The 26,524-nt window shown below is 47.3% G+C and overlaps 2 protein-coding genes across 8 annotated transcripts in view; both read right to left on the reverse strand.

Moving 5' to 3' along the window:
- Positions 1–10: 10 nt before the first annotated feature.
- LOC112253715 (sentrin-specific protease 2) lies at positions 11–7,183 on the reverse strand. The gene is made up of 17 exons (XM_024425676.1): positions 7,167–7,183; positions 6,997–7,054; positions 5,402–5,463; positions 5,213–5,322; positions 4,979–5,048; positions 4,745–4,826; positions 4,455–4,635; positions 4,250–4,356; positions 4,069–4,154; positions 3,853–3,980; positions 3,631–3,753; positions 3,385–3,516; positions 3,020–3,226; positions 1,988–2,067; positions 1,775–1,859; positions 1,515–1,610; positions 11–1,424 (listed from the first exon to the last, which is right to left on the reverse strand). Exons 5-17 carry the CDS (start codon positions 5,031–5,033, stop codon positions 1,344–1,346), a joined length of 1,443 nt encoding a protein of 480 aa, XP_024281444.1. The 5' UTR covers positions 5,034–5,048; positions 5,213–5,322; positions 5,402–5,463; positions 6,997–7,054; positions 7,167–7,183; the 3' UTR covers positions 11–1,343.
- Positions 7,184–10,046: 2,863 nt separating this feature from the next.
- Positions 10,047–26,524, reverse strand: part of LOC112255136 (pericentrin-like) — a 42,910-nt gene continuing 26,432 nt past the window's right edge. For 2 of the 7 annotated variants that reach the window (XM_042323924.1, XM_042323921.1), the window contains 33 exons: positions 26,275–26,427; positions 25,317–25,463; positions 22,117–22,277; positions 21,799–21,968; positions 21,469–21,668; positions 21,138–21,300; positions 20,741–21,034; positions 20,594–20,623; positions 20,053–20,285; positions 19,858–19,974; positions 19,647–19,667; positions 19,021–19,257; positions 18,752–18,934; positions 18,455–18,607; positions 18,186–18,347; positions 17,094–18,002; positions 15,984–16,154; positions 15,711–15,888; positions 15,294–15,622; positions 15,111–15,213; positions 14,809–15,002; positions 14,527–14,733; positions 14,282–14,452; positions 13,939–14,138; positions 12,965–13,850; positions 12,641–12,838; positions 12,291–12,470; positions 11,926–12,152; positions 11,724–11,806; positions 11,488–11,620; positions 11,206–11,339; positions 10,839–10,967; positions 10,047–10,512 (listed from right to left, as the gene is read on the reverse strand). In XM_042323924.1, coding sequence (XP_042179858.1) covers positions 10,469–10,512; positions 10,839–10,967; positions 11,206–11,339; positions 11,488–11,620; positions 11,724–11,806; positions 11,926–12,152; positions 12,291–12,470; positions 12,641–12,838; positions 12,965–13,850; positions 13,939–14,138; positions 14,282–14,452; positions 14,527–14,733; positions 14,809–15,002; positions 15,111–15,213; positions 15,294–15,622; positions 15,711–15,888; positions 15,984–16,154; positions 17,094–18,002; positions 18,186–18,347; positions 18,455–18,607; positions 18,752–18,934; positions 19,021–19,257; positions 19,647–19,667; positions 19,858–19,974; positions 20,053–20,285; positions 20,594–20,623; positions 20,741–21,034; positions 21,138–21,300; positions 21,469–21,668; positions 21,799–21,968; positions 22,117–22,277; positions 25,317–25,463; positions 26,275–26,427 — 6,900 coding nt within the window. In that variant the 3' untranslated portion in view covers positions 10,047–10,468. The remainder of the gene's footprint in view (positions 10,513–10,838; positions 10,968–11,205; positions 11,340–11,487; positions 11,621–11,723; positions 11,807–11,925; positions 12,153–12,290; positions 12,471–12,640; positions 12,839–12,964; positions 13,851–13,938; positions 14,139–14,281; positions 14,453–14,526; positions 14,734–14,808; positions 15,003–15,110; positions 15,214–15,293; positions 15,623–15,710; positions 15,889–15,983; positions 16,155–17,093; positions 18,003–18,185; positions 18,348–18,454; positions 18,608–18,751; positions 18,935–19,020; positions 19,258–19,646; positions 19,668–19,857; positions 19,975–20,052; positions 20,286–20,593; positions 20,624–20,740; positions 21,035–21,137; positions 21,301–21,468; positions 21,669–21,798; positions 21,969–22,116; positions 22,278–25,316; positions 25,464–26,274; positions 26,428–26,524) is intronic. The other 5 variants (XM_042323925.1, XM_042323927.1, XM_042323922.1 and 2 more) reach the window with 4 other exon arrangements.

The following is a 26,524-nucleotide window of genomic DNA, read 5'->3' on the forward strand; positions in this document are numbered from 1 at the left end:
CACAAGCTGATCCATTTCTTTCCTTCTGACCTTTATTACATACAAAAATATGACTGAGGTTGTCAGCACGGCTCTATGCACACACGAATAATTGCAGCAGAAATACGCGCAATGTAATACGCAGTGTAATGACCCGTGCATAAGCAGTACTAGCCTGGTCCCAGATCTGTACGCGCTTTAGCCAACTCAGCTTCCTTTGCCGTCCCATACATGTTAGCTACAGGGTTACCATCACACTGAACACTACAGGAGTGTAAGCTAAAGCACATACAGCTTTATAGGCCAAGGGCCTATTGGAAATGGAACCCTATATAGTGCACCACTTTGAGTCATAGGGAGCAATTTCAGAGGCAGACCCAAGCTAAAGCAGTACAGACTCATTAGAAATTCTTCTCTACATGCCTTTAAACGAAAACACATACAATCCAATAGAACTGTTATAAAATTCATGACAAAAACGTCTACACAGATGCTGTTACTGCTGGATTAAATTATATACATGCCATAAAAGAAAAGCCTTCTGCATCAAATAAATAAACTATTGTTACACATTTAGGATTTAAATTATTTGTCCATATCTGTTAGTGGTGGTGAGGGATTAAGATGGTGTCCTGCTCTGCTTGAGATGGCGCACCTCACACACCGGTCTCTCTTCCAGTCCAGACAAAATTAAAGCAGCTACGCACAAACTTTTCAGTCAAAAAAATATCTATTTACATAAATATAGTACACACACATGCAGCACTCTTCTGTCTGCCTTCGATGATGATTCAACCATAAATTAAGACATTCAATAACACTCATATGCCTCAGTTGTCACTCCACTTTCTACTAGTAATAAAAATAAAGTACCTAATATAGACATTATATATAAATATACACACACAACATTAACAAACACTCTGGTTTCACACAGAAAGCTTGTTTTAAATTTAAGTTCGCATCAACGACAGCAGGGATTTTCAAGTGTCTAACTGATTCCCCATTTAGTGTTTTCTAGAAGTATGACAGACGCTTTCTGGAGTCCAAGGCACTTCAGGATGTATCTGAACACACAATCAATTCCAAACCATTCCTTTGTAACCTCTATGCTTCGGAGAACACCCACCCTATCTTCACTACAAGGACTGCACTACTACCCACTGATAGAGGGTAAGAGGTCATACTGTGGTCCATAGCTTTGGTCCTTTAAGTCCTTTATTTTTATTTATTGCTTTTGTGCTTAGCTGTTCGCTGTAGCTGTCCTTCCTGTTGTAGTTTGGAGGCTGTGTAGTAGTCATGCCTGTTGTCGTTGTTTGTTATCATTTCTGTTGTAATGGTTGTTTTGCAGCTGTAATTTCTTTTTATGTAGTTGTGTAGTCCTCCAGAAGCCTCTGGTTGAGAATCTCCCAGATCATCAGTTTCCTGAACAGCGGCATGTGACACTGAGGAGAGTGAGAGACAGTGTGTGAGTGAAAAAGAGATTGTACGAGTGTACACCGAGTGAGTACGATAGCCTACGACGGCCTATGTACCTGTCGGAAGGTGAGAGGCCATCCCTGGGCGATGTAGTCAGCATATTTACAGGCAAACACTCCACAGTCACTGCCATTCTTCTGCTGAGGGATCTCCTACACACACACACACACACACACACACACGGGATCCTGGTGAAAAGTAAATCACTAGAGAACGGATACTATTTCTGACAGCCCTAGACACAATCTGTATAAATTCAAGACAAAATAAGAACAACAAAGATGATTAGATATGCATTTCTGTCTGGGTAATTTACGCTGGCCCTCAAGCTGCCCACTGTCCACTTGCACGCATCCAGATCTTGGTCCTTCCTGGCCTTGTGCTCCTCTCTCAGGTACAGCCTGCACAGTGTTGGACGAACCAAATGCATGTAACAGGATTACAGAATGAAATTACAAAAAAGATGGTCATCAGATTACAGGTACTTTTGTCAAACCAAATGATTACTGGAAGGGGACTGAGGACTCACAGTAAGAGGCTGCAGATGTCGTCATGTCTCTGTCCCATAGAGTCATAGGACCTCACGGTCCTGGAGTTAAAGTTTATCACCTAGACAGGGAAAGGGAAATAAAGTCCACAGGTATCTACAAATGACCACAGAGAAGGACCAGTGGACTTTCTAAAGCAGTGGTCACCAACCTTTTTTGAATCATGATCACTTTGAGTCAAAATGCAAGACAAGATATACCGCTCAGATTTGTTTTATTTTTAACATGACTTAAAAAAACGTCAGCCTATGCAACATTAACCAACTAAAAACAATTCTGTAGCAATGAGGGTTGTGCTAAAGTAGGCTATAGGCCCAACACACCATCACTGCATATTGGCTATGCTTGAATTGCTCTGCCAATGTTCTTCAGACATTTCAAACGTTTGCTTCAAAACAAGCGGATCTACTCACGACCTCTCATGCTGTAAACACAGTCCAGTTCAAAGTGAATGGCACAGATCCATATATGGCAATGGTCTATTTGCAAATAGGCCTGCTGCATTGCTGATTGGTTATGCCGCACCGGTCTGTGTAGCGTATGGGCGGAGTTGTGCGTGTCAATGCAATAGAATCCCACTACGACGCGTTCTGCCGACAACAAAATCACTTGCATAGTTAGTTTTATTTCAGTATGTTGCATTGAAAGTGGCTAGTATTGCATTGATTCAATCACAATTCCCACAGTAAAGGGAAACGTTGATAGTGTAAACTCTAGAAAGTTGAGTTAAGTTCAATCTCGTGCTTCTCTGCGCAGGCTGATATTTCAGCGTGCAGCTCAGAGGCAACATTGCCTATAGGGGTGCACTTGATTTGCTCTATGGGCCTACCCAGTAAGCGGAGATCTACCTTCAAACACATTAAATGGTTCAAAATGTGAACACAGCCTTCTCAGCACTAGGGCTGCCGAATCAAGTGCAGAAATGTTTGGTGATCGACCGGTCAGCCGTGATCGACCGGTTGGTGACCACTATTCTAAAGTGAATGAAGCCCCGTCAATCTGGGGAGATTTACAGCCAGTGACCAGTGGACTCCCAGGTGCAGCGGAACCAGGATGATGTCATACTGGAAGAGGTCCACAGCTTTGGTCCATCGCTTCACGGCGGCGTGCCCCCCTCCATGTAGTTTGGGGAAGAAGAATGTACTGAAGGAGTAGACCTTCAGCCCTTGCCCTGCACTACTGCTACGAGTCATCACTAGGGACAGGTAGAAGTTAATCACCTAAGACACAGAGGGAGAGATATTTTGTTAGACACACACACACATCTATCCTTCTCTTTCTCTCACATGCAGGCACACACAACCTCACTCACACACACACACACACACACACACACACACCAACAACCTCAAACTTAACAGCCAACAACCATACACACCTCATCATTGAGCCAGCTCCCTTCCTGTAGTGAAGCCAGGTCTCTCTGTGTGATGCATAGCTTGAAGGCTGAGCTCAGGACCAGGTTAGGATCCCTCTGAGACAGGGCACGACTCACCTCCACAGCCATCTCCTACACACACACACACAGTTTGAAATAAACAGAATGAAAACAGACCCATAGAATACGAACACTCATATGTCAACACACTACAGACATACCATAACAGGGAAAAAGAACACTCACCTTGCTGAACCTGGGGAGCTCCTCAGTGCTGTTGAGTGTGTCAGTGTGTGTTGGCGTCTCTCTGTCCACCAGGTTGAGTCTTGCTGCTACCTCTGCAGAGAGATCCAGCTCTGGCTGCTTCTGCTGGAGGGAGAGACACTTTTTAACAACCTTATGATGCTTCATAGCAGCCTTATGACTCTTCCTAGCACCCTTACTACAGTTCATAAGTGTGTGTCCTACCATTGCATTGCTGGCAGGTTGGGTATCCACAGATGCGCTGAGAGGCTTACTGAGACACAACTCTCCTCTCATGTCTCTGGTTTGTTTGGCTGAGGATGTATCTCTCCACATATACACACTGGGGTTGGCTGCAGATAGAAGGAGAAAACATTAGCCTAGGACAACAGCTTCCAATACATGAGAAGAGGGGTGAGAGAGGCTGTGATAGTAGTCTACCTCTGAAGGGTCCTGTCTTTGGGGTCACAGACTCATAGGTTCTTCCCAAAATGGCCATTCTATGTCCATCTTGTGTAAATGTTTCCCTGTGAGGAAGCGAAGAAAACAGAGGTTTGTAAAAACTAGCTAACGGAACCACTGGAATGAAAACTATAATCTCACACTCTCCATCACCACTCACCCCTGGGGTTTGGTGCGGGTGAAGGGCAGTGGTTGGCTCTTGCTGTATTTATCGGACACCATCTCCAGAAGCCGTCTGTAGTGTTCCTTATCACTCTCCTTCAGAGCCTGGAAACAGAACAAACCTGACAACTACTGACATACCTGGCGTGGCATTTAATAAAAACCAGGATCAATCACAGGGTTGATTTTAATTTCAAACTCACCTCCTCCACTGCCAAGCACTGTCTGTGAGAGCGGTTTGGGGTGGGCAGGTCTGAGCTGGGGGGTCTTGTCCCAACCCCCACCCCCTGGGTAGGCCGACTGGGAAGGAGCTTGAGGGAGCATCTCTGGGGCTTGTCTCCATCTCTCCCTCTGTCTGGGTTCCCTGGACCCAGCACTAAGCCACTGAAAACAAGACCGAGAACAACGCTTACAGGAGGAACATCCCACATATGTAGAACCTTTGTGTTAAAGCCCCAGAACTGAAAGTATGCAGTAGACAGAAGATACCTACGTGTGTTTCCTCAGAGGGGGAGAGGCTCCCTGGAGGAGGCCCAGCCCCCCTCTCTCCCTCTGTCCTCCTACTGTTGGTTTGTCTGGAGACAAGGAAAGAGGGATAAACAAGTTGAAGCAACCACTTGACCTGACCCCTCTGCTGTTACACATATTATATACCATGATGTTGTAATGTAAAACACAGCTGTCCTCCTTCCTTATCGATCAAACAATCAGAGCCTTCGTTACTCACCCATTTTCCAATCAGAGCTGCTCATCCATGAGGTGTGGAGTTCATCTATTCCCATCAGGCCCACAGGGCCCTACATAATAGGAGTGATTTAGGACATAGTCAGATGTGAATATTGTGCAGCTATTGCACAAACATTTTAAAGTTTATGTACTGGTATGTGTCTTTCAGTCAGAGCAGTGGTTTATGAGTGTGTTGTGTATGGTACTAGAACGCACTCCTGGTACACATTCATACCTGGTTTGCTGTGTACCTTCCGTTTCTCTCACTGGCAGGAGACAGTGGGTTCCTCAGTCTCAGCAGCCCAGCCACCCCTGCTACAGTCTTCTTCACAAAACTAATGATGTCTATGACAATATGAGAGAGTACAACACACATGAATTATAAGAACAATGGCTAAAAGTTATTGGTAATAGGTTACCATACCTTTTCTCCGTCTCTTGATCGCCACTGGTTCACTCTGGCTAACATTTTCTGAAACATGAACGCTGTAACAGAATGTAAACACGTAATTAGCCAGGTAGTAGTTACATTTGTTAGCTACAGTTCGTTTTTCTACAGTACCTTATTATTTGGTACGTTAGGAAATAGTTAGCTAATGTCTGGTAAGTGGCGCGAGGAAAGAGTTAGCTCGCCTTATTTATTTTTGGAGCAGCTAACACCAACTGGAATGAATGACAATTGTTGCTAATAATTAGCTAGCTAGGTTAGCGAGCTTGGGTGACAAGTGTTTAAATGTTAAACTAGCTGTTAGCTAGTTGACTGGCTAGCGTTTGCCAGCCAGCTTACTAACGCGTTCCATAAACAGCTACACAGATCACACTAGCACCAAAGACAGTACATGTGCCAGTCACCGACCTCTGGTAGTTCCTTTTGGTTGGCCTGGCGTTGCTATCCTGCCGTTGCGAGTCTATCTCCCCGCCAACGTTCAAACCAGGCCAACCGGAATGTTTTTGCCCGGTTATAGGCTCGAAGAGCGACGATAGTCCGTCAACTACCCATCCGTACATCACAGACAGATACGAGAGAATGGAAACTTCCTCGTACGGTCGGGCCAGGACTATATGCGGTTTAAAATACAAGCTCAGTGGGCACGAATGTTCTACCTGCGCCAAACCACCATTCGCCTTTTATCTAGCACAGTTAGCCTAGCATTTAGCTTCGTGTTGAAATGACTGACGTGAATGTACACAAACGTGAAGACCGTAAACCGTAGGGGTAAAACGTCAGACTTCCTCGTACGGTCTACTTGGATATGCTAATCTTATTCCGCTTTCCCGTACTAGTTGCCACTAGGAAACTCTAAAATGTATGACTTGCTAAGCGGTTGACATCGGCACTTGTAAAAATACAACCAGTTAGCGAACATTTCGGAGTTTTCTAGTTCCGACTAGTATTTGAACGCGGAATTAGACTGGTACTGTGGCATGTAAAACATCTTAGCCCGTGAAAAGGCCTGCCAGGGCTCGGTTTTGCATATCATGGGTGTTGTGTGATTATGTTTCCGTTGGATTGTCAAACAAATCACTTCAAAAACTAGGCTACCTGCGCAGTTCGAGCCACTATAACAATTTATTTTGCTGATACGCTGTACTGAACTGTAAAGCCTACTGGCTAGTTTCACCGATAATTTACACAAATGTATGTTTATAATTTCCGACATTTGGTAGGGCATATTATAATTTCCGACATTTGGTAGGCATATTATAATTTCCAACATTTGGTAGGCATATTATAATTTCCGACATTTGGTAGGCATATTATAATTTCCAACATTTGGTAGGCATATTATAATTTCCGACATTTGGTGTGGCCATTTGTTTGTCAACTATATAGTTATACATGTAGCGTCTCTTCTGTCATAACTTGTTGCCCGAGAAGACTAAATACAGTAGTGATCGCCAGACTAATGTCTTACATCGATAGGATGAATGCATTCATCTAGTTAACACCATTAAAGTACTGTTGTAACCAAACGCTGCTTTCCCGACTAAAGAAGGGACCCGGAGACCCACAAATACCTGTGTGTTTGATTTTGGTGACACAGCGACTCCTCAGGCAGAGTCAACCCTGTGAAACCTGCAGACAAGTCAGACATGGATGGGAGACAGATTCTACTCAAGGGCAATAGTACCTAAAGCACTCGAAGCAGTGTCGGAAGTGACACTGGATACTCAAGCTAAATTCTCACCAGGAATGTTTGAGACAGGCCCGAAAAACAGAAGGGATTAACAACATTTATAATATGGTTCCTCATCTCGAATTCAAGTTCTGGATAGAATGAACTGATACAGATGATGCTAACTTTGGATAGAAATTAGTATATAAATTGTAAGTACAATTTAAGAAGCCTATTGGTTGGACCTCAACTAATTAACGATTGTTGCCTAGATCGGCCTGCATGTCGTGTGGCGCTTTGTATGCCGCGGCCGGGGATTGAAATATGGTTGCTCCGCCTCTGAGGCCCTCCGGGGCGCATCCATGGCATGCGAGCCAATTGCTTCTCCGGTCGTTTCGAGAGGACAGAACACGATTTTCAGCTTGTTGCCGAAGTGGGCGGGTTTCGTTTAGGAACACGAGGAGAACACAATAACAAAACAAGGGGGGGAATGGTTGGTCCTGTGCAAAGTCTCCAAATGGCATCAATTTGACCGGTTTAAGAAAATTAAAAGCTGATGAAACACGTTTCTGAGAAGACTTCAGTACGTTTTGGAACCATATTTGATGTGGTTTAAACACTGTCTGCTAGCAAAACAGTGTCGAAGATAACACATTGGCATTTTCTCAAGATATGGTGAAAGAAAGAAATCATACACTGAACAAAAATATAAACGCAACATGCAACACTTTCAAAATATTTTACCGAGTTACTGTTCATATAAGGAAACCAGTCAATTGAAATACATTCATTAGGCCCTCATCTATGGATTTCACATGACTAGGAATACAGATATTCATCTGTTGGTCACAGATACCTTAAAAAACGGTAGGGGAGTGGATCAAAAAACCAGTCAGTATCAGGTGCAACCACCATTTGCCTCATGCAACTCTTCTTCACATAGAGTTGATCAGGCTGTTGATTATGGCATGTGGAATCTTGTCCCACTCCTCTTCAATGGCATTGCAAGTTGCTGGATATTGGCGGGAACTAGAACACGCTGTTGTACACGTCGATCCAGAGCATTCCAAACATGCTCAGTGGGTGACATGTCTTGTAAGTATGCAGGCAATGGAAGAACTGGGACATTTTCTAGGAATTGTGTACAGATCCTTGCGGCATGGGCCAGTGCATTATAATGCTGAAAGGTTAGGATTGCGGCAGATGAATGGCACGACAATGGGTCATTCAAATTGACAACATAAAATGCAATTGTGTTTGTCTGTAGCTTATGTCTGCCCATACCATAACACCACCGCCACCATGGGGCACTCTGTTCACAATGTTGACATCTGCAAACTGCTCACCCACACAACACCATACACGCTGTCTGTCATCTGCCCGGTACAGTTGAAACTGGGATTCATGTGTGAATAGCACACTTCTCCAATGTGCTAGTGGCCTTTGAAGTTGAGTATTTGCCCACTGAAATCGGGTACAACGCTGAACTGCAGTCAGTTCAAGACCCTGGTGAGGAGGACGAGCACACAGGTGAGCTTCCCTTAGACAGCCTCTAACAGTTTGTGCAGAAATTGTTTGGTTGTGTAAACCCAGTTTCATCAGCTGTCCGGGTGGCTGATCTCAGACAATCCCGTAGGTGAAGAAGCCTGATGTGGGGGTCCTGGGCTGGTATGGTTACACGTGGTCTGCGGTTGTGAGGTCGGTTGGACCCACTGCCAAATTGGAGGCTTATGTTCATTTTCAGTTCTCTGGCAACAGCTGGTGGACATTCCTGCAGTCAGCATGCCAACTGCACGCTCCATCAAAACTTGAGACATCTGTGGCAGTTTGTTTCAAAACTGCTAATTTTAGAGTGGCCTTTTATTTTCCTAAGCACAAGGTGCACTAGTGTCACCCCTGTCATGTGGATGGACCATCTTCAATCAAATCAAATCAATCAAAGGAGAAATGCTCACTAACAGGGATGTACACAAATGTGTGCACTGAATTCAGAAAAAATACACTGTATGGAACATTTCTAGGATCTTTTATTCATGAAACATGGGACCAACACTTTACATGTGGCATTTATATTTTAGTTCAGTATAGTTCTCCTTTTCTGTTCCCGAGGCAAATGTAACATTTGTTGTGTCATTTGACTGCAAGACATGCATAATTCTGCAGGAGTTTATATATTATGGTATGTGAGAGGTTATATGCAGTCAGTGTCCAGATTTCAGTTACTATTCTATTTAACCCATGTGAATTTAAACGAGGAAGATTCTGCTTATTCATGTATACAGGGCTAATCGTGAGCAGGATATCAAAGGTGCATGTAAACAGTTTATAGGAGTAAGACCTTAAGCGGGATATGAGCTACTATTGGGAAAACTGTGCTCATGTAAACGTGGTCATTAGTTAGTAGAGTGTGGAACTGGTGGTCAGCTGGTACCTCCTACCTTGTATGCATCTCAGTGATTTAAAGCCCCAGATGAACCAGCTGAAATTGTTGCTGATATAACACATTCTAATATAGTATAGAAATTGTTTAATTTATAATTACCAGAGCACCAGTACATGGCATATCAGTGATTTGACCCCTATGTGAACTGTCATGATCTGCAGTGTAACTGAAGACATAACTACCAAAGACTGGTTTCCCCCTTCTGTAAAACTGTTGTCAAATGACACTGACTGGAATGACCGTTCTAAAAGAACTGGCCTACTTAGTAGTTACTATTTTTCTTGCCGGACACATTTTGAGATGGTAAATATATGTGCGTCCAAAGCGCCCCAGAACTAATCACCAGTGTTAATGAATGATTAACTAAGTAAAATGGAGGGGTGTTTGTGCCACCATCAGTTTTTGATCAACACACAATCTAACGATACTGTAAGTATTGATGCAAGTCTGTGCATGTCTGACCCTGCCTATTTTCGGCCCTGCCTTTAAAAGATGCGCAAGGCAAGTAATCACACAATTAAAATATTTATTTTGTAGAAATGGTGATCGATAAAAAAACATTGACAAAACATGTCCACCAGCTTTGATCTATAGATCAGAATTCCAGTGTGAAACTTTAGCAAATATTAATAACCAAGAACATATATACAGAATCAGAGATACAAAGGTGTATAAAACTCAGGTAGAAAAATAGCGATCTAATACTTTCAAAAACACATGCATTCGGGTGAGAAGACCTCTTAGGGAGTTACTCGGCGGTCGACAGAAATATGGAGAATTTTTTTTTCCGTAAAAAAATAATTTAATGTCTTAAATTCTAACTTTCTAAATCAGATAGACAAATACATTCCATTGTATATTTAAACACAGAGATGGATCATAAGGATGTTGGATTGAAAGGAGGCATTCATACACTGCTTCATTCCTTCCTTCAGCGGTCAGACTTTTTGTGGTAGGAGAGAAGAGATGGAGAGTCTGGAGGAGAGAGAAAATGTGTCAGAACCAGATAAGGGCAACACACAATCTCTCGCTCTCTCACACACACAAACATATGAACACCCAGGTGTCTGTGGAAAAACACACCCAGTACAGAAGAAAACTACTCAATGGACCATTGTCCATTTTAGAATGGCTATGTAGTGACTACCCACGTGTGCCTGCTTACACCAGATTGTGCCCTACCCTGAGATGTACACCCTGGTACTTGTAGTTTGTACTTGTAGTTTGTTCAATACGGTGAGGGTGATGTGGGGAGATAGTAACGAAGCAGTGTATTCCGGTACTTGTAGTTAGGTCCTCACCTGGGCCGTACCGGTAGATGGGGGACAGACAGCTGAGGTACAGCAATGTCCTGTTCTTTTGCAGCCACCGCTGCCAATAGCCAATCATATCAGGGGAACTTGGAGGTGGGGCTAAATAAGCCCTTCTAACTGGGTCAGGAGATGGGATTGGAGGTGGTGAGATTGATTGATCAGTTTGTCAGAGAGGAAGTATGTCCATGGTAACAATGCCGTCCCCTAACCCAGGCGATTGTTGGTAGTGTACTTGCCGTGGTACGATGCCATCGCCAAGCTAAAGCCCCTCTTTCTCTCTGTCACCTCTGATCTTCCCCATCTCATTCAGTGAGGGTGTGCTCAAACAGTAAGTGCAACCAGTGTGCGTTTGTACCTGGACGTGCAGCCCCTAGGCGTTGCTGTACGTTCTCCAGGTGGTGGATGTAGTCTGTCAGAGATCGCTCGGCATCCTGGGACAGAACACTGGACGAAGCAGGCTCAGAGGACAGGACCGGGTTGGAATACACTCTAGGGGGGAAAAGAGTGGACAGAATAAGAGAGGGGAGAGAAAGAGGGGGGAGAAGAGGAAGAGAGAAAAGGAAAGAAATTAAATCAAGGTATGTCGTTAGAGTTTCCCGCTCACATTAATGGATGTTTACTATGTAAGGAGCAGTACCGGTTGTGGAGCCTGAAGGGTGATTTCATTGGTGAGACCACACCCTTACGGGTGGGGCTGCTGTCTCTAGTAGGTGGAGAGGAGTTGTGATTGGCCAGTGGCTGCTGCTGACTCAAAACCTCAGTCCTGGAAGCTGAGAGAGAAATAGAAAGGTTACACACTGAACTGTCGATGTACCCTGCCTGTGTGACGTTGGTAATCCTATATTCATCGCTCTGGATGTCTCTCACACGCACCTGTGCTGTGTCCGTTGACAGTGACAGTAGTTGTAACTCCTCTCCTGACGACTCTCTGCCACTTCCTGGTCAGGAACTTCAGTCTGGAGGAGAAGGACAGGGAAGGGTTAACATGCATAACACAATGACCCATAGCTCTATATAACACCCACCCACCCACACACACACACACACACACACACACACGTCCAACCCAACCCACCGTGAGATGGCGATGACAGCTCGTACTGCAGCTCTGAAGCGCGAGAGGGGAGAGTGTGTGTGGGCGTGGGGGGGCGAGGGGTGCGCCCCCATCCGAGCGATAAGACAGAGAGTTGCCTGTTCACAGTCCTGAAAGCCCCCCAGCAGCAGCAGGAGGTAGCGCTTCTGGTAGACCAGAGACTTCCTAAAGCTCTCAGCCCGTAGATACCGCTCATACAGTCGCTGGAACTAGAGGAGGGACAGAGACACAAACAGGGTTAAAGGGACGTCAAGACAAGGGACTTCACACCAGATGATCCATGGGGACTTTCAGCCCAGAGGTCGAGTGTGCGTGAATCAGTCTGTTAGTTTGCTCGTGTGGCTCACCTTGCTGTTGCTGAGGTCAGTGCTGGGCCGGTTCTCAGTCTGTGCCTGTCGTAGCTGTCGTTCCAGACAGGACAGGCTGTGTTTCAGGTTAACTGTCTCCTGACTCAGCTCCTTCACGCGGGCCGACAGGTCAGAGTTCTCCCTTGACAACCTCTCCCCCAGCGCCGAGGAAGAGGAAGACTGCAGGGAGAGAGAAATTGGTTATCATGGTCCTTATCAAACTAATCTGTTGTAGTCGCAAATCCCCCCCAAACACCATAAATCCATTTAAAACACTGCAGTCTAGCTCGTCTCCCAGTGCTTCATTGTTGCTATGCATGGGCCAAGCTATGATCAGCCATTTCTGGTACCTGGTGGTTGTATTGGATTGTGCTGGTCTGGTCTGGCCCAGTCGATGTGTTATTCTTGGGTTGGAGTGGGCTGGAGTAGTATTGGTTGGACAGTCTCTCTGTGGCCATCTCTCTCTCCTCCCTCTCTAGCTCAGCCAGAGTCTGCTGGAGATCTCTCATCCTCTGCTGGTCCTGCTGCCGCAATAACTCCAATTCACACTGCAGAGAGAGAGAGAGGGAAGAGAAAACAGGACAGTAAACAAGACAAAGATGGCATACAAGTGGCTGAGACACAGTTGTATTACAAGTCAGACAGGCAATGCTAAAATGTTGTGTAAATCTCACCAGTTTGTTGCTGGTCCTCTCATGTCGCTTCTCTCTCTCCGTCTGCTCCTGTCTCTCCTTCCTCCTCTCCCTCTCCCTCTGTTCCTCCCGCTCCCTCTCCTTGTCATTGACCGATCGAAGCCTCTCCCTCAGCACGTTGAGCTCCGCCCCTAAGCGACCAGAACGCTCTCTCTCTGTCTCCAATGCTCGACTAGCCTCCTGCTGCTGCTCCTTGAGTGTCTCCATAGTAACTCGGAGGCGGGCTGCAGCATCCTGATCTCTCTGTGCCTCCGCTCTCCTCTTCCTCTCTTCCTCCTCTACTCTCCTCCGGTTCTGCAGAAGTTCCGCCCTCAGCCCGTCTGTCACGGTGGCTAGCTCCTCCCCCTGCCTCCTCTCCTGCTCCAGCTGAGAGCGGAGCTCCGAGATGAACTTTCTGTCTCGGGACGCGTCCTCTTCTTGTCTGCGTGTGATGTCATTGAGACACCGGGCGGAGCGCTCGCGTTCCTCCTCCAGTTTCTTCATGTGGGCGTCGGCTAGGCGGGACTCAGCTTCTTTCAGGAAGTGTTCCAGCCGACTCTTTTCCTGTGACTGGAAAGTGTCGAGTTGCCGGGCGGAACGGGCGCACTCCTCCTCCAGCTCCTTATGGGCATCGGCTAGACGTGTGTCAAGCTGTGATTGGAGGAGGTGGCCGCGGGAGAGTTCTATCTGGAGTTCCTGTCGGAGGTTACAAGAGGTCGTCCTCTCCTGGTCCAGCTGACCCCTCAGGGTCACGACCTCTGATCTCTGCTGCTCCTCTTCCTTCTCCCGGAGGTGTGTGAGAGTTCTCTCCTGGTACAGCTCCTGCTGTAGCTCCTGGACTCTGGTCTCCTCCCTCCTTACAGCCTCCTCACAGTCCTCTATACACAGGCTGGGAGAGGACACATACATCAGTATTTATTTACGCGTGTGTGTGTGTGTGTGTGTGCGCAGTCAATAATGTATGTGAGTATGTATACCGGAGATTGCGGATCTCGTTTTGTAGTTCCTGCTGGGTGCTGTGGGAGGAGTTAAGTCGTTCTCTGTTCTCCTCTAGTTCAGCCCTCAGCCTGGATAACACCTCCCCTTTAGATGACTCCTCCCACTGAGAGTGCTGCAGCTGCAGAGCGTGTTTGTCTGCAGAGAGCAGACGCTCCACCACAATATGGTGCTGCTCCTCCTGGAGAGACGAGGGAAAGCGAGATTTTTTTTTAACCCTCAATTAAGCTAAGCAGATACAATGCAGGTTTTTTTATTTTTTTTTACAGTATACAGGACTTCCTTAGTGGAGACCGCTCCAAACACGCTCACGTAAACACACACCTGTCTCTGTAGCAGTGTTTCCAGCTGACGGAGGAGGTGGGTGGAGTCTATCTCAGGGTGGGAGGAGAGAAAAGCCTGCAGCTCAGAGCGAAGCTCTGCCCTCTCACAGTCAAACACACCCCTTACTGCAGCCTGCAGCCCTCTGCTCCAACCAGCATCCACAGAGTTCTCCTGTTAAAACACACAGGAGGGTCAGTATGCACACATGCAGAAGTTAAGCACACATCTCACACACACACACTCACCGGTCTCTGTGCCATCCGACAGAGCAATTCTCTCAGAGCGATGACAGTTTCCTGTAACGCCCTCTTCTCCTGCTCCCAACACATTGGAGGAGCTTTAGAGTCTAACTGACAGATCGTCTGGTCCAATGAGAGGTGGTTAGAGGGGGCGTTACGCTGGGAGAGGGCGAGAACCCTGCAGCTCTCCTGGTACACTCTCTTCAACAGACCCTGGAAACACACACACAGTTTGGTATAGGGTTCATTTGTAACATTTAAGGTGTGTGTGTGTTTTTGTGTTCATACCTGTAGTTCAGGAGACAACAGTTCGTCGCTGTAGCTCATACTCCCGGCGGCGCTGTCTGTGCGTGTGTTGTCTGTGCGTGTGTTGGTTGCGGGGTTCATGCCTCGACAACGAAGGTACTCCAAGAACTGAGCATCCAGCCTCTCTGTCTGCTCCAACTCTACCTTGAGTCTTACACCGAGCTCTGAACTGACATCTACACGACAGACACAGAGAGACAGAGAGCGAGAGAAGGGAGAGAGGTTAGACAAATGAACACAGACAGACAGACAAGACCAACAAAATGACAGACAAACAGACTTACTGCTGCCATATCCATCACTGGCCCACTCCGTTGCAGACAGAGAGGAGGCGGAGCCAAGAGATGAGGGAGGGGCCGTCAGGTCCAGGGCTTCCAGCTCATGCACCTGACAGGTGAGAGAGGTTTAATGTGTGTGCGTGTTTGTGTGGTGTATGTGGACACTTTCTCAACCCTTTTTCCACCCACCTTGTCAGCGTCCATTGAGTCCAACATAGAGAGGTTGTCTGAGGCAGAGATGGACCCAGGGGAGTGGGTGCTGTGTGTGCCCAGCTCTGGGCTGATTGTCCCTGGACAGGGCTGGTCTTGCCGTCCCCTGGGGGAGGCTTTAGCCTGGAGCTCCAGGCCTGTGCTGTTTAAAGCACTGAGGTCAGACAGTCTAGAACCGTGGAGAACAGAGGGGTGGAACCTGTCCTCTCTGGTTCTCTCCTCAGAACAGTCCAGTCGACGGAGAACCTCAGGAGAACTCAGGGACCCGTTGCGAGACACACCGTCCTGGAATCCTCTGGGCGTGACGTCTGGAGGAGGAAGATGATCACGGTCATCCAATAGCTCTGCACTCAGAGGAACACCATTGTCTGTGTAGCAGCTTGAATGTGTACTCACCCTTCAATGAGTGTGTCTGTCTGCTGTGCAGGTTGCAGGTCTGTCTGAGCTGCAGCAGTTCTCCTTGCTGATAGGCCAGCTCCTCTTCCTGCACGGCCAGGTCTTCCTGTAGGCCCCGGAGCTCCGCCTTCAGATGCTGGTTATTGGTTTCCAGGTCAGCCAGGGCCCGGTCTTTGGTCTGATTGACAGGTGAGTGAAATAATCAGAGAATACAGTGTTATTTACAGTCCTTTCAAAAAAACGTTGCGTTTAAATGCACACGCCTGTCTGTACCTGTCCCTCCTCCAGTAGTTTCTCAGCTCTCTCTGTGCTGGAGCAAAGACCCTCCTTCACAGCTGCTAACTCTGCCCCCAGGGCTTGATGCTCCGCCCCTAGTCTCTGTAGCTCCTCCTCCCTCTGTCTCAGGGCAGCGTCAGCCTTTGCCAGAGTCTCCTCAGCACATGTCTGTAAGAGAACAGCCTTCATCATCAGCATCAGAATGATCAATATCAACAGCACCATCAAATATGTAATCCGTCTACTTTGCACAAAATCTTTCTTGCAATCTGTTATCCAGGGCTTTGATTCATTCAAGAACCGCATTAAAAACCTTGAAAAGACTACACAAGAAACATGTGCAAAACTCACACCAACACAAATCCCTTACCCTTCCTACCCACACTGAAAATACAGTGCATAACACTGAGCGAGTAACTCTACTCAACACCATCATTATTTTCCCCAAACACAAATCTATAGCAAATTGTTCACCAAGAGTGTTTAAAATAGTGCTTGGAAACTCCCATTCCAGAACACATGGCAAGAAAACTATACTCAATGTTCAGAAAGAAAGTAAATAAATGCCAGTGTGAAAGAACTTCACAACACAGAACTGTTTTCTGACCACTCCTGACTTCCTCTTTCTGATGAGATCACTTCCTCTGTGAGTAACACTCTACTGTTGGGTGCCAACACATCAACATCTCATAGTTTCGCTCTCTCTCTTACGCCATTTCTTAGTCTCTCCCCCACTATAAATATACCATTTAGCAGATGCTTTTTCTCCAAAGACTCAATCTCTCGTTCACTCTCTCCCTCTAACCATAGCCAGCTGTGGTAGAGGGAGCTCACACCACAAAATACCTAAATAGTGAAAGTTACTTAGTGTTGCAAGTTAGGCTTAGAGAGGCTAAATGGAATGGATTACTCAAGTTTGAATGAAAACATCAAAGGCAGGATTTCAAAGCAGACAACTTATCTTCTCTGTGTCAATCTACCAACTAAATCTGCAAATAACTAATACTACTGAAGATGTCACCGCTCCTACATGGCTAGAGAGAAATGTGTTTAAATTGATGCCACATGTTGAGTCAATCTGATTGGCCCGCCACTGCCGCCACTTACCAGCACTTCCTTCTGAGCCTCCTCCTGGTTGGCTCGCCTCTCCTCCAGCTGACGGCTGACTTCCTGGAGGCAGGCCCTCTGAGAGGTCACTTCCTGCTGGAGGCGTTCTATTTCCTCTTGGAGTCGGCACTCCCTCTTCCGCAGGGCCTCGCGTTCTGACGAAAGTTCTGCCTTCGCCGTCTCGACAGCCACCACGGTCTGTAGCAGGGCTTCAGTCTCCTTCTCCCGCTCTTCAACCCTTGATTTTAGCTCCAGGACCAGGGAGTCTAGCTGAGTTTTCTCCCCTCGCAGGGAGTTCGTCTCCTGGGCAAGAGCCTGCCAGCGACCGCTCTCCTCCACAGCTGCATCCCTCTCCTCCTCCAGCCCTTCTTTCCTGGCTCTCACCTCTTCAAGCTCTGCCTCTTTTAGATTGAGTTCCCTCTTTACCTCTTCCCCTCTCTCCCTCTCTTCCTTGAGCCTCCTCCCCATCTCTTCCCCCTGTCCTCTGTACTCTTCCTCCTGAGAGAGCAGCAGTCTCTCCATCGCCTCCTTCTCTCCCACCGTCACCTCCAGCTGCCCCTGCAGGGCCTCCACACGGGAACGGAGAGAACGGGAAGAGGAGGAATGGAGGAGACGCATCTCCTGCTTAAGACTGTCGCCCTCACCTCCTCTCGCTCCTCCTCTCTCTGGTTGGGGGTACTTGGCAGGTTCCGGGCTGGGAGCAGGCGAAGGGTTAACACTGTCGCCCTCTTGTGATAGGTCGCTGACCTCGTGGTAGGCGGGGCAAAGGGTGTTTAGCTCGGCCTGTAGCGTGCTGATGACCTCGTGAAGCCGCTCCTCCTCTTCCTGCTTGTCCTGACGCACCCTGATGATGTCACAGCGGAGATGCTCCACCTGGGAGCGGACGTCTTCAAGTTCTGTCTGGATGGCCTGTAGAGAGACCGGGAGAATGGCTTCCAGTTCAGGCAAAAATAACGAGTTCCATTGTGTGTACTACATAGAGGTCACAGTAGTTTGAATTCTGAGAGATTATGTCATTATATAACGGGGCTGGATTATGGAGGTGTGTGTGTGTGTGTGTGTGTGTGTGTGTATGGGTGGGTGTCTGTGTACCGTGATGTCCCTGGCTGTCTCCAGCTCCAGTTCTAGCTTGTGTATCTCCTGGGTCAGGTGGTCTATCTCCTCATTCTTCTCCTCTAACAGAGCAGATGGGAGACTCTCCTCCTCTCCAATCTCTCTCTCCTCCAGGCGAAAGGTAAGGGCTGAAACTGTCTCCTAAACAGAGAAAGACACAGGGGGAGATTTAAAACACAGGACAATTATTCTTGGCATTAGAGAGGACTAACAAGTACTAGCATGACTGAAAACTGTAGCAGACCCACTTTGAGAGCAGCGACTTGGTCGTGATGCTGGGTGATGGTATCCGTGTTCTGATTGGTCAGGAGCTCCAGCTGGAGAGTGAGGTGTTTTAACTCCGCCTCTTTTATGGTCAGGTCTCTCTGAGTCTCCTCCATTTGACCAACCAACACACACACCTAGAACCCACACACAAGTTAACAAATTAATCCAACCAAGCAAGCTAATCTTCTCTGGCCAAAGATCTCGATACACTAGCAGCAGGAAGCAGTTAAGCTCTGTTAGGCCTTTCACTAAAGCAGGTGTTGAGGTTGGAAACACACCTGTTGCTCCTTGTCCTGCAGGTCTTGCTGTGCAGTGTCCAACGTGTCTCGGAGAAGCTGGATGGGGTCGGGGGTGCTAGCGTTGTTGTCACGGTAACGGTGACGGGTCTCGTCCAGTTTAGACTGCAGTGCTGAAATCTGGAGACGATTTGACAACTGCTGCTGCTGCAATGACTCCTTATCCTGGAGGGAGAGAGAGTCATTTAGTGTGTGTGTGAAGGTGTGTGTGTGTGTGTGTGTGTGTGTGTGTGAGAGTGTGAGAGAGTTACCTGTGTGAGCTCCTCTTCTCTCTGCCGAGCTCTGTGCAGCTCCTGCTCCAGTTGACTGACAGCTCTGCTGCTCTCGGAGCTGCTCAGCAACGCCTGTTCCAGCTCCCTAATTCGCCCAGCCAGCTTGTCAATCTCCTCATTGCGCTCAGCAACCTCGAGCTGGACCTGTTGATTGGCTGCCAGCAGGCAGGTGTGGTCTTCTGTCTTGTCCCTGATGAGAGCTTGAAGGCTCTCCACCTGAGAAAGAAACACAGGGGAGGAATGTTGGTTCTGAGGGCTCCAGTTGCCGGGTCACTATGGGGTTTCCCATGTTAAGCTGTACGACGGGTTTACTAAAGCCAATCCGGGTCTGCAGCCACAACAACAACTGAAGCCATGCGACAGAGCAGCAACACACAGCACAGAGGGATGGAAGGGAGAGGAGGATGATCGAGCGAGATGGAGAAAAGGGGGGTGGAGAGATGAAAAGGAGAGCGACGGAGCGGCACTAACGGCAGATGCATCTTCAATGATTATGTAAGTTAATCACGCAGGTGTTATCACAACACACACACACACACACACACGGTGGGGGCATGCAGAAGAGTCGAGGTGTAGCTATAGGAGTCACTGGTGAGATTCCACACCTGCAGAACCAAGTCCTCAATCTAGAGCATTCCATGAAATAAAACACAAAACACAAACAGTCAGCAACAGGTCCATTCAGGTCCATTCAATATCTATAAATGACTCAACATCAGATATTGTCTTGACTAAACACTACAATATTAAAGACTTAACACATGCCAATACACTAAGGTAAGGATGCGCGCGCGTGTGTGTGTGCGCGTATCTTACCCGTTGGCCCTTGCTGGTCCCAGCAGAGTGTCTGGCTGGCTGTCTGAGCTGAGCCTCCAGACTTCTGATCTCCTGTTGGAACTCATCTCTCTCATGCTCCCGTTCCACTGCCTGCTCCTGGAGACACCCAGAGATAAACTTGAGTGTGTGCAAGTGTGTTACACATCCATACATAACCCACAGCGTTACACTTACGTCTATAAACTGCCTGTCGTGTTTGAGCTGTTTCTCGAGGGCCTGGACGCGCTGCAGGAGGTCTTCTGATTGAGCCCTGTGCTGCTGCTCCGCCGTGAGGCCCTTGTTCTCCTGTTCCTCTAGCTCGGTCTCCAGAGCCCTGAGGCGCAGAGACAGTGAGCTGCGGTCTTTCTCTGCCTGCCGCTGCACACACAGCCTCTCCTGGCCCAGACGATCTGCCTCAACCAGGAGGCCTACACACACACACACACACACACACACACACACACAGTTAGGAACAGACATGCACACACAAATGTTCACAAAATCCACAATGACACACACACACACAATCCTTCCAAACATGCACTTCCTATAGATAAGGGGAAGTATAGAATTGGTCAGAAAAAGAAAAACTTGACCACAAGTCATAGCAAACAAATACAACCACACTAAAAACCATACTTCATAAATCAACTCACACACTAGTCCCCAACTGGCCTCGGTCTGAGACGGGGCAGTTTTTAAAACACAGACACACACAGGACTCTGAGCAACAAACCTGTGTCCCCCTCTATACTCTGACAGGACCCTACAGGGAGAGCAGACAACTAAGAATAGGACTTAACGTGTACACAAAACATACGCAACATAATCAATCCCAGTTAAGCTTAAACCACAATTTCTCTCATCTATCACCTCCCCTCACCCTTTTCTCTCTCTCCCAGTCCGGCGGTGAGATGGACCTTCTGGCGCTGGAGGAGAATGTGCTCCTCGCTGAGCTCCTGCAGCTGCACCCTGAGGTTCTCTAGCTCTGAGGTGAGGCCTTCCTTCTGGTGCAGCTGCGCCCGGAGGCCCTCCAACTCCGCCGTGAGGCCATCCTTTTGGTGCAGCTGCGCTCGGAGGCCCTCTAGCTCCTCAACAAGCCGTTCTTCCTGAGCCTCCTTTTGTTGTAGTGATTCTTCCAGAGTTGCCTTCTCAGCCACATAGCCCTCCAACAGACCTACACACACAAAAACAGGATACACACACAGATACATGAATATCATACTTTTTACAAACAAAGATTCTAAAAACACATGGAGACGCACAGTATCTCCACTGACCCTCGGCCTTGTGGAGCTCCAGCTGGAGCTTGCTCTTTAGCCCCGCTTCCTGGTCCAGCTGATCCAATACGAGCTGGTGTTGGAGCAGCATCTGGGAGGAGTCTGAACGGCCCTGGGAAAATCTCTCCTCTAGAGACAGATGGACAGAACAAGACTCCTCCAACTAGAGACCAAAAAGGAGAGAGCGAGAGAGACCGACAGAGAGACAGTTGAACGCAAAGATCAGTGACTGAGCTTCATGCAAATTCAATGCATAGAATGTTGTGTTGACCCCCCACTAACCTCTCAAGCGTTCACTGCATGCCGACAAGCTAGTGTGTGTGTGTGTTACCTGTGTGTTAGCCCGTGTGAGGAGCTCCAGGAGTGTGTCCACAGAGTGGCGTAGTTGGCTGCAGGCTCCCAGGGCTGCCTCCTCTCCCAGGGCTGCTTCCAGCCCTCCAGAGTTCGTTTGGGACTCTGCCAGTAGGAGGCTCTCACACACACGCTGAGAGAGATCCAGATCGCCGGTCGACATGTCTGCTACAGAGACACCTAGTGGAGAGAGAGGAGACCGGTCAGGTATTACACACAGTTATCAGTCCTTTCTTCCCAAGTGTGTACTTGTTCACTTCTTGTCATAAATGTATCAAGGACACAGGTCCAGTTGTTAGATTCCACCCACCTGTCTCCTGATTGGTTGTTCCCTCTCCTGGACTCTCACCCTGATCATGACCGTTGACCCCGACACAGGCGTTGACCCGGCGGCCAATTAGCTCCTCCATTGCCATTGTGCTCAAAACCACCTCAACCAGAACCTTCCTCAGCCTCTCATTAGCTGACTGGAGAGACTGCCTAGGGGTCACAGGTCAAAGTGAGACGAAACCAACAAAATCACTCCATTAAAACATTTTTAAAAACTTTGAGGATAAAAATTTTTTAAAAATGAAGCCTACACACTAGCTGATCATTGTCAGGCCTACATTCATCCAGACAGCCTCACCTCTCCTCCTTGGCAGTGTGTAGGTCCTCAGTAAGCATGTTGAGGAGGTTGCCTCCCTCCTGACTCTCTCGTTCTCGCCGTTGGAGGAGTGTATCCAGGGTCTCCATTTCTGACCTCTTCCCCTCCAACTCCCCCTGTAGACTACACACCTCCGCTCGCAGCTGAGAGCCAGAGAGCAGAGAAACCAGAGACAGGAAACCAGTCATGACTAGATGTGATCAAAGAATTGTCCTCCCAGTCATAGATACGACAGTTGCATTCAACAACACACTCCCTTTACATAACAGGACCAAAAGCAAAACCATGTGTCTTGTAATGCCCAATCAGAGAAAGTGAAATGGACAGTCTCCATTAGTTTGAGATTTGCCTGTTTAGCCTCCAGGAAGCACTCACACAAAAACATAGAGCTACACAAACACAAAAGATGGTGTAATCCTGCGAGCCGGGCAGGCAGCAGCTCTCTGCTTCAACACCAACTTTGAGTGGGAGTGAGTCGAAATCTGAACTCCCTCCCTCCCTTTACCTCCCATTTCTTCCCTCTCCCTCTGAATCCCTTTTACCTCCCAGTTCTTCCCTCTCCCTCTGACTCCCTTTACCTCTCCTTCCCAAAGCTTTAACTTGGCTCCTCTCGCCACGTCTTCCGCAGTCTCGCTCGTTCTCTTACAATTTCTTCCCTCTCTTTCTCCCTCCTTCCCTCCCTCTGTCTAACAACCAACACTGGTTGCCTTAGCAACAGCCCACCCCCTATATCCCTTAAGATTAAGGAGGGGGGGGGTTATTGTAGCACAAAACCCCACACTACCTGATCCATGGAAACAAACACTATGGAAACAAACACACCCACACCCCTGGGGGTAGGGGGGGGGGTCTAAAACAGATGGTCTCTGTGAATAAGGTTGGATAGGAGGCAGAACTGTCAGTCATAGTTAGCATGGGAACTCTGCCATGATGAACTTACTGGGTGGAATGGATGGATGAATGAAAATCATTTTTGAATAAACAAATGTGCATGTAACTGAAATGCCATTATGCATGATGAGAGATTAGAGATTTACATCCAGCCAGCAGAGTGTGTGCACGCCGGACAGAAAACACATGGGATTAGTATTGAGATTAATGAAGAAGATAATCCCTTTAGGAGAGCCACTGGGCTGTGAGTGTGTTTCTAGACATTAAGAGTGATGAAAAACAAGATCCTACACTTTTTATTCTCCTCCTGCAAGTCTCCCACCACAATCATCCTCTTCCCTCACTTTCTCCTCTACTCTTACATATATATATATCATTATCTCCTGCCCCATACTCTCATTTTCCTGTTTTCTCTCCCCTCTTTCTCCCTTTGTGCCCCCCTCCCTCGGTCTGTGGATAGTTGGGCCTGTCTGGTCTTGCCCACAGAATTCATTTCCTACTAACAGTGTGTGGTGTGTGTGTGTCAGAGTATGTGAGTGGAGGTTGAGTGGTTGGAAATCCTGCAAGTCGCTCACTCTGGTGCACCATGTCCTTTCCTACCACTAAAAACACTCTGGTGCACCATGTCCTTTCCTACCACTAAAAACACTCTGGTGCACCATGTCCTTTCCTACCACTAAAAACACTCTGGTGCACCATGTCCTTTCCTACCACTAAAAACACTCTGGTGCACCATGTCCTTTCCTACCACTAAAAACACTCTGGTGCACCATGTCCTTTCCTACCACTAAAAACACTCTGGTGCACCATGTCCTTTCCTACCACTAAAAACACTCTGGTGCACCATGTCCTTTCCTACCACTAAAAACACTCTGGTGCACCATGTCCTTTCCTACCACTAAAAACACTCTGGTGCACCATGTCCTTTCCTACCACTAAAAACACTCTGGTGCACCATGTCCTTTCCTACCACTAAAAACACTCTGGTGCACCATGTCCTTTCCTACCACTAAAAACACTCTGGTGCACCATGTCCTTTCCTACCACTAAAAACACTCTGGTGCACCATGTCCTTTCCTACCACTAAAAACACTCTGGTGCACCATGTCCTTTCCTACCACTAAAAACACTCTGGTGCACCATGTCCTTTCCTACCGCTCACAGGGAAAAAAAACAGCCCTTGCTCCCTTCATTAAAATCCCTATTTAACCAACACCCATCTATTTTTGTGACTACATGGACCTACCATTTGGTTTTGAAGTATTGAAACCAAACCATATGATTTGAATGTATTATAATAAACATGAAAGGGTGAATATAAGAAGCACTCAATTTCAAATAGGCTACATGTCATGTTAAACATAAACACTCCAAATAGGTCAGGAGACAGACAGGGAGTCTAAGAAGGAACGGAAAATAATTATTTTGGCTATATTATTTCTATTATTTCAAGGCTGTAGCCTACAAAGAAATACATTGCTAGTGCGGCACAATAGGCTGGCAGGGACAAAGTGTATTAAATCATTATGGTCTAGAAACTGTGCAAATAGGCTGTGACTTACATAGAATAAAATACAAATTAAATGACTTATTAGTGCCTTAATTTTTAGAAACCTGAGTTTGGCCAGTCTGTGGCTTCAGGCTCATACAATGGTGTCTGGAGAGCCAGTCAGCAGCAGAGAACATCCTCTGGGGATGCAGGCTTGTTTTTACTTTTATATAGGTAGGCCTGAAGGTTTTTAGGCAAAATAACCCAATCAAAACAAAGCTCCTTAAACGTGGGAATATGCCAGGCATATTGGGCCAAAATCAATTACGGTCGATTGTATGATTAATGGGACGTTTAAAAGGTCCGATTTCTTTGTTGCTACAATGACATTTCGACATCTACCCACCTACTTTATTATTTTAGCATGTGCACGTAGTAAGTATACCATCATGCTTTCTCAGGTTCTACAATTACTTTTTAGTTGTGGACATTAACGTTACATCATCTCTATTGCTCCTCAACTTTGGAAGTCACCTCGATTTTGCACCTGTGTGTTTCATCAGTTTCTTCATAAAAATATTCAGCAAACAGACAGTAGCTAAAGCAAGGGGCTATAGCAGCACTCAAGTAGACTACAAGTGCATGCTGGGCCGGGCATGCCCTGAGCTCCTGAAGTGTAAGTGCTACTGGAGTGAAGTTGGAGCGGGCAAGAAGGCCGACTCTCCAGCCGTTGGGAATCTCGCTCGGCGCTCCAGTCATATTGGACGCGCTCAATTACTCCAGTGTGTGTGGTGTGGGTTACCTGTGACACCACAGTGTCCAGCTGTAGCAGTTGTGCAGTGAGCTGGCTCATCTTGTCGGCGTAGCTTTGTTCCTTCTGCTCGTGCTCAGAACTGAAGCTCTGCCTCTGTTCTGCTAGCTCCGCCTCCTTCTGCTCCTCAAACTCCGCCTTCAGAGGAAAGAGATGCTGGTAATGCTGTCCAAACTGCAAGCACTTCTGTTCTAGAACTTGTTCTAAAACTCACGCCAAGGTTATTGGGTAACAGTTCTAACAGCTCTCCCTACAACCAAAAACTCACAAGCTGATTCAGACTGACTGACTGACTGCTAGCTAACGCTCAGCTCAAATGCATTTTTTTTGTTAAGTGTACAAAATAAAACCTTCTGCATCAGAGGATCAAAGGCTCAAATCCATCCCATTTAGCCACTGTTCACGTGGCAGCAACACACACCCACAGAAATACTGATGCGAAAAACACACTGTCCTATATGAAGAAAGGATTATGATGGTTGTGTAAATCTCATGGGACACTGGCCAGGCATGGGCTGGCCAGGCAGACCTCCAAAATCCAGCCCCATTATATAATGCAATCTGTCCGAATTCAGTTTCTCTCAGTGATCGACATGAAGAGCACGATGGCAGACTACTGTGACATCAAGACAGGGAAAGGGGATAACTAGTCAGATGCACAACTGAATGTGTTCAACCCAAATGTATCCTAAAAGACACCCAACACTGTTACATACGTTCCTGTATAGTTCATTACAATGTTTAAGGCTGATGAAGACCTCACGCCGTTTTCCTCCACCCTCGCTCTTCCTCTTAGTCGCCCTCTGCCCTAGGTATTTGTATAGTTATGAAAGGATTTGGTGGCTTCAAGCAATACGATGAATATTTCCTCTAGCCTGTCAGACAGCAAGTTCATTACCCTCCCACCACCGGTCATCCCTCCCTCTCTCCATATCTCTCCTCCTCTCACCTTGAGTTGGCTGATCTTCTGCTCAAGTCTCTCCTCTGCTTGGGCCTTCAGAAGCTCAACCTCTTCCAGGAAGTGCAGCCGTTGTCGTGACGACTCCTCCTCCAGCTCCCGGCGACACGCCTGTAGCTCTCTCACAGACGCACTCTTTAGCTCCTACACACACACACACACACACACACACACATTGACCCCTCATCTAATAGTGTGTGGAAGCACAGTGAGAGGGTAATCCCTTCACTTTTATAAGACT

The sequence above is a fragment of the Oncorhynchus tshawytscha genome, linkage group LG07 (genome assembly GCF_018296145.1).
Source record: "Oncorhynchus tshawytscha isolate Ot180627B linkage group LG07, Otsh_v2.0, whole genome shotgun sequence".
Taxonomy (NCBI): domain Eukaryota; kingdom Metazoa; phylum Chordata; class Actinopteri; order Salmoniformes; family Salmonidae; genus Oncorhynchus; species Oncorhynchus tshawytscha.

What these genes read in the sequence shown, in the direction of transcription:
- LOC112253715 (XM_024425676.1), bottom strand. Translation starts at nt 5,033, where the DNA reads ATGGGAATAGATGAACTCCACACCTCATGGATGAGCAGCTCTGATTGG. An exon ending in CAGCTCTGATTGGAAAATGG is followed by an intron (nt 4,827 to 4,978) that starts GTGAGTAACGAA and finishes CCTTGTCTCCAG; the next exon opens with ACAAACCAACAGTAGGAGGA. An exon ending in AACCTGCCAGCAATGCAATG is followed by an intron (nt 3,754 to 3,852) that starts GTAGGACACACA and finishes CTCTCCCTCCAG; the next exon opens with CAGAAGCAGCCAGAGCTGGA.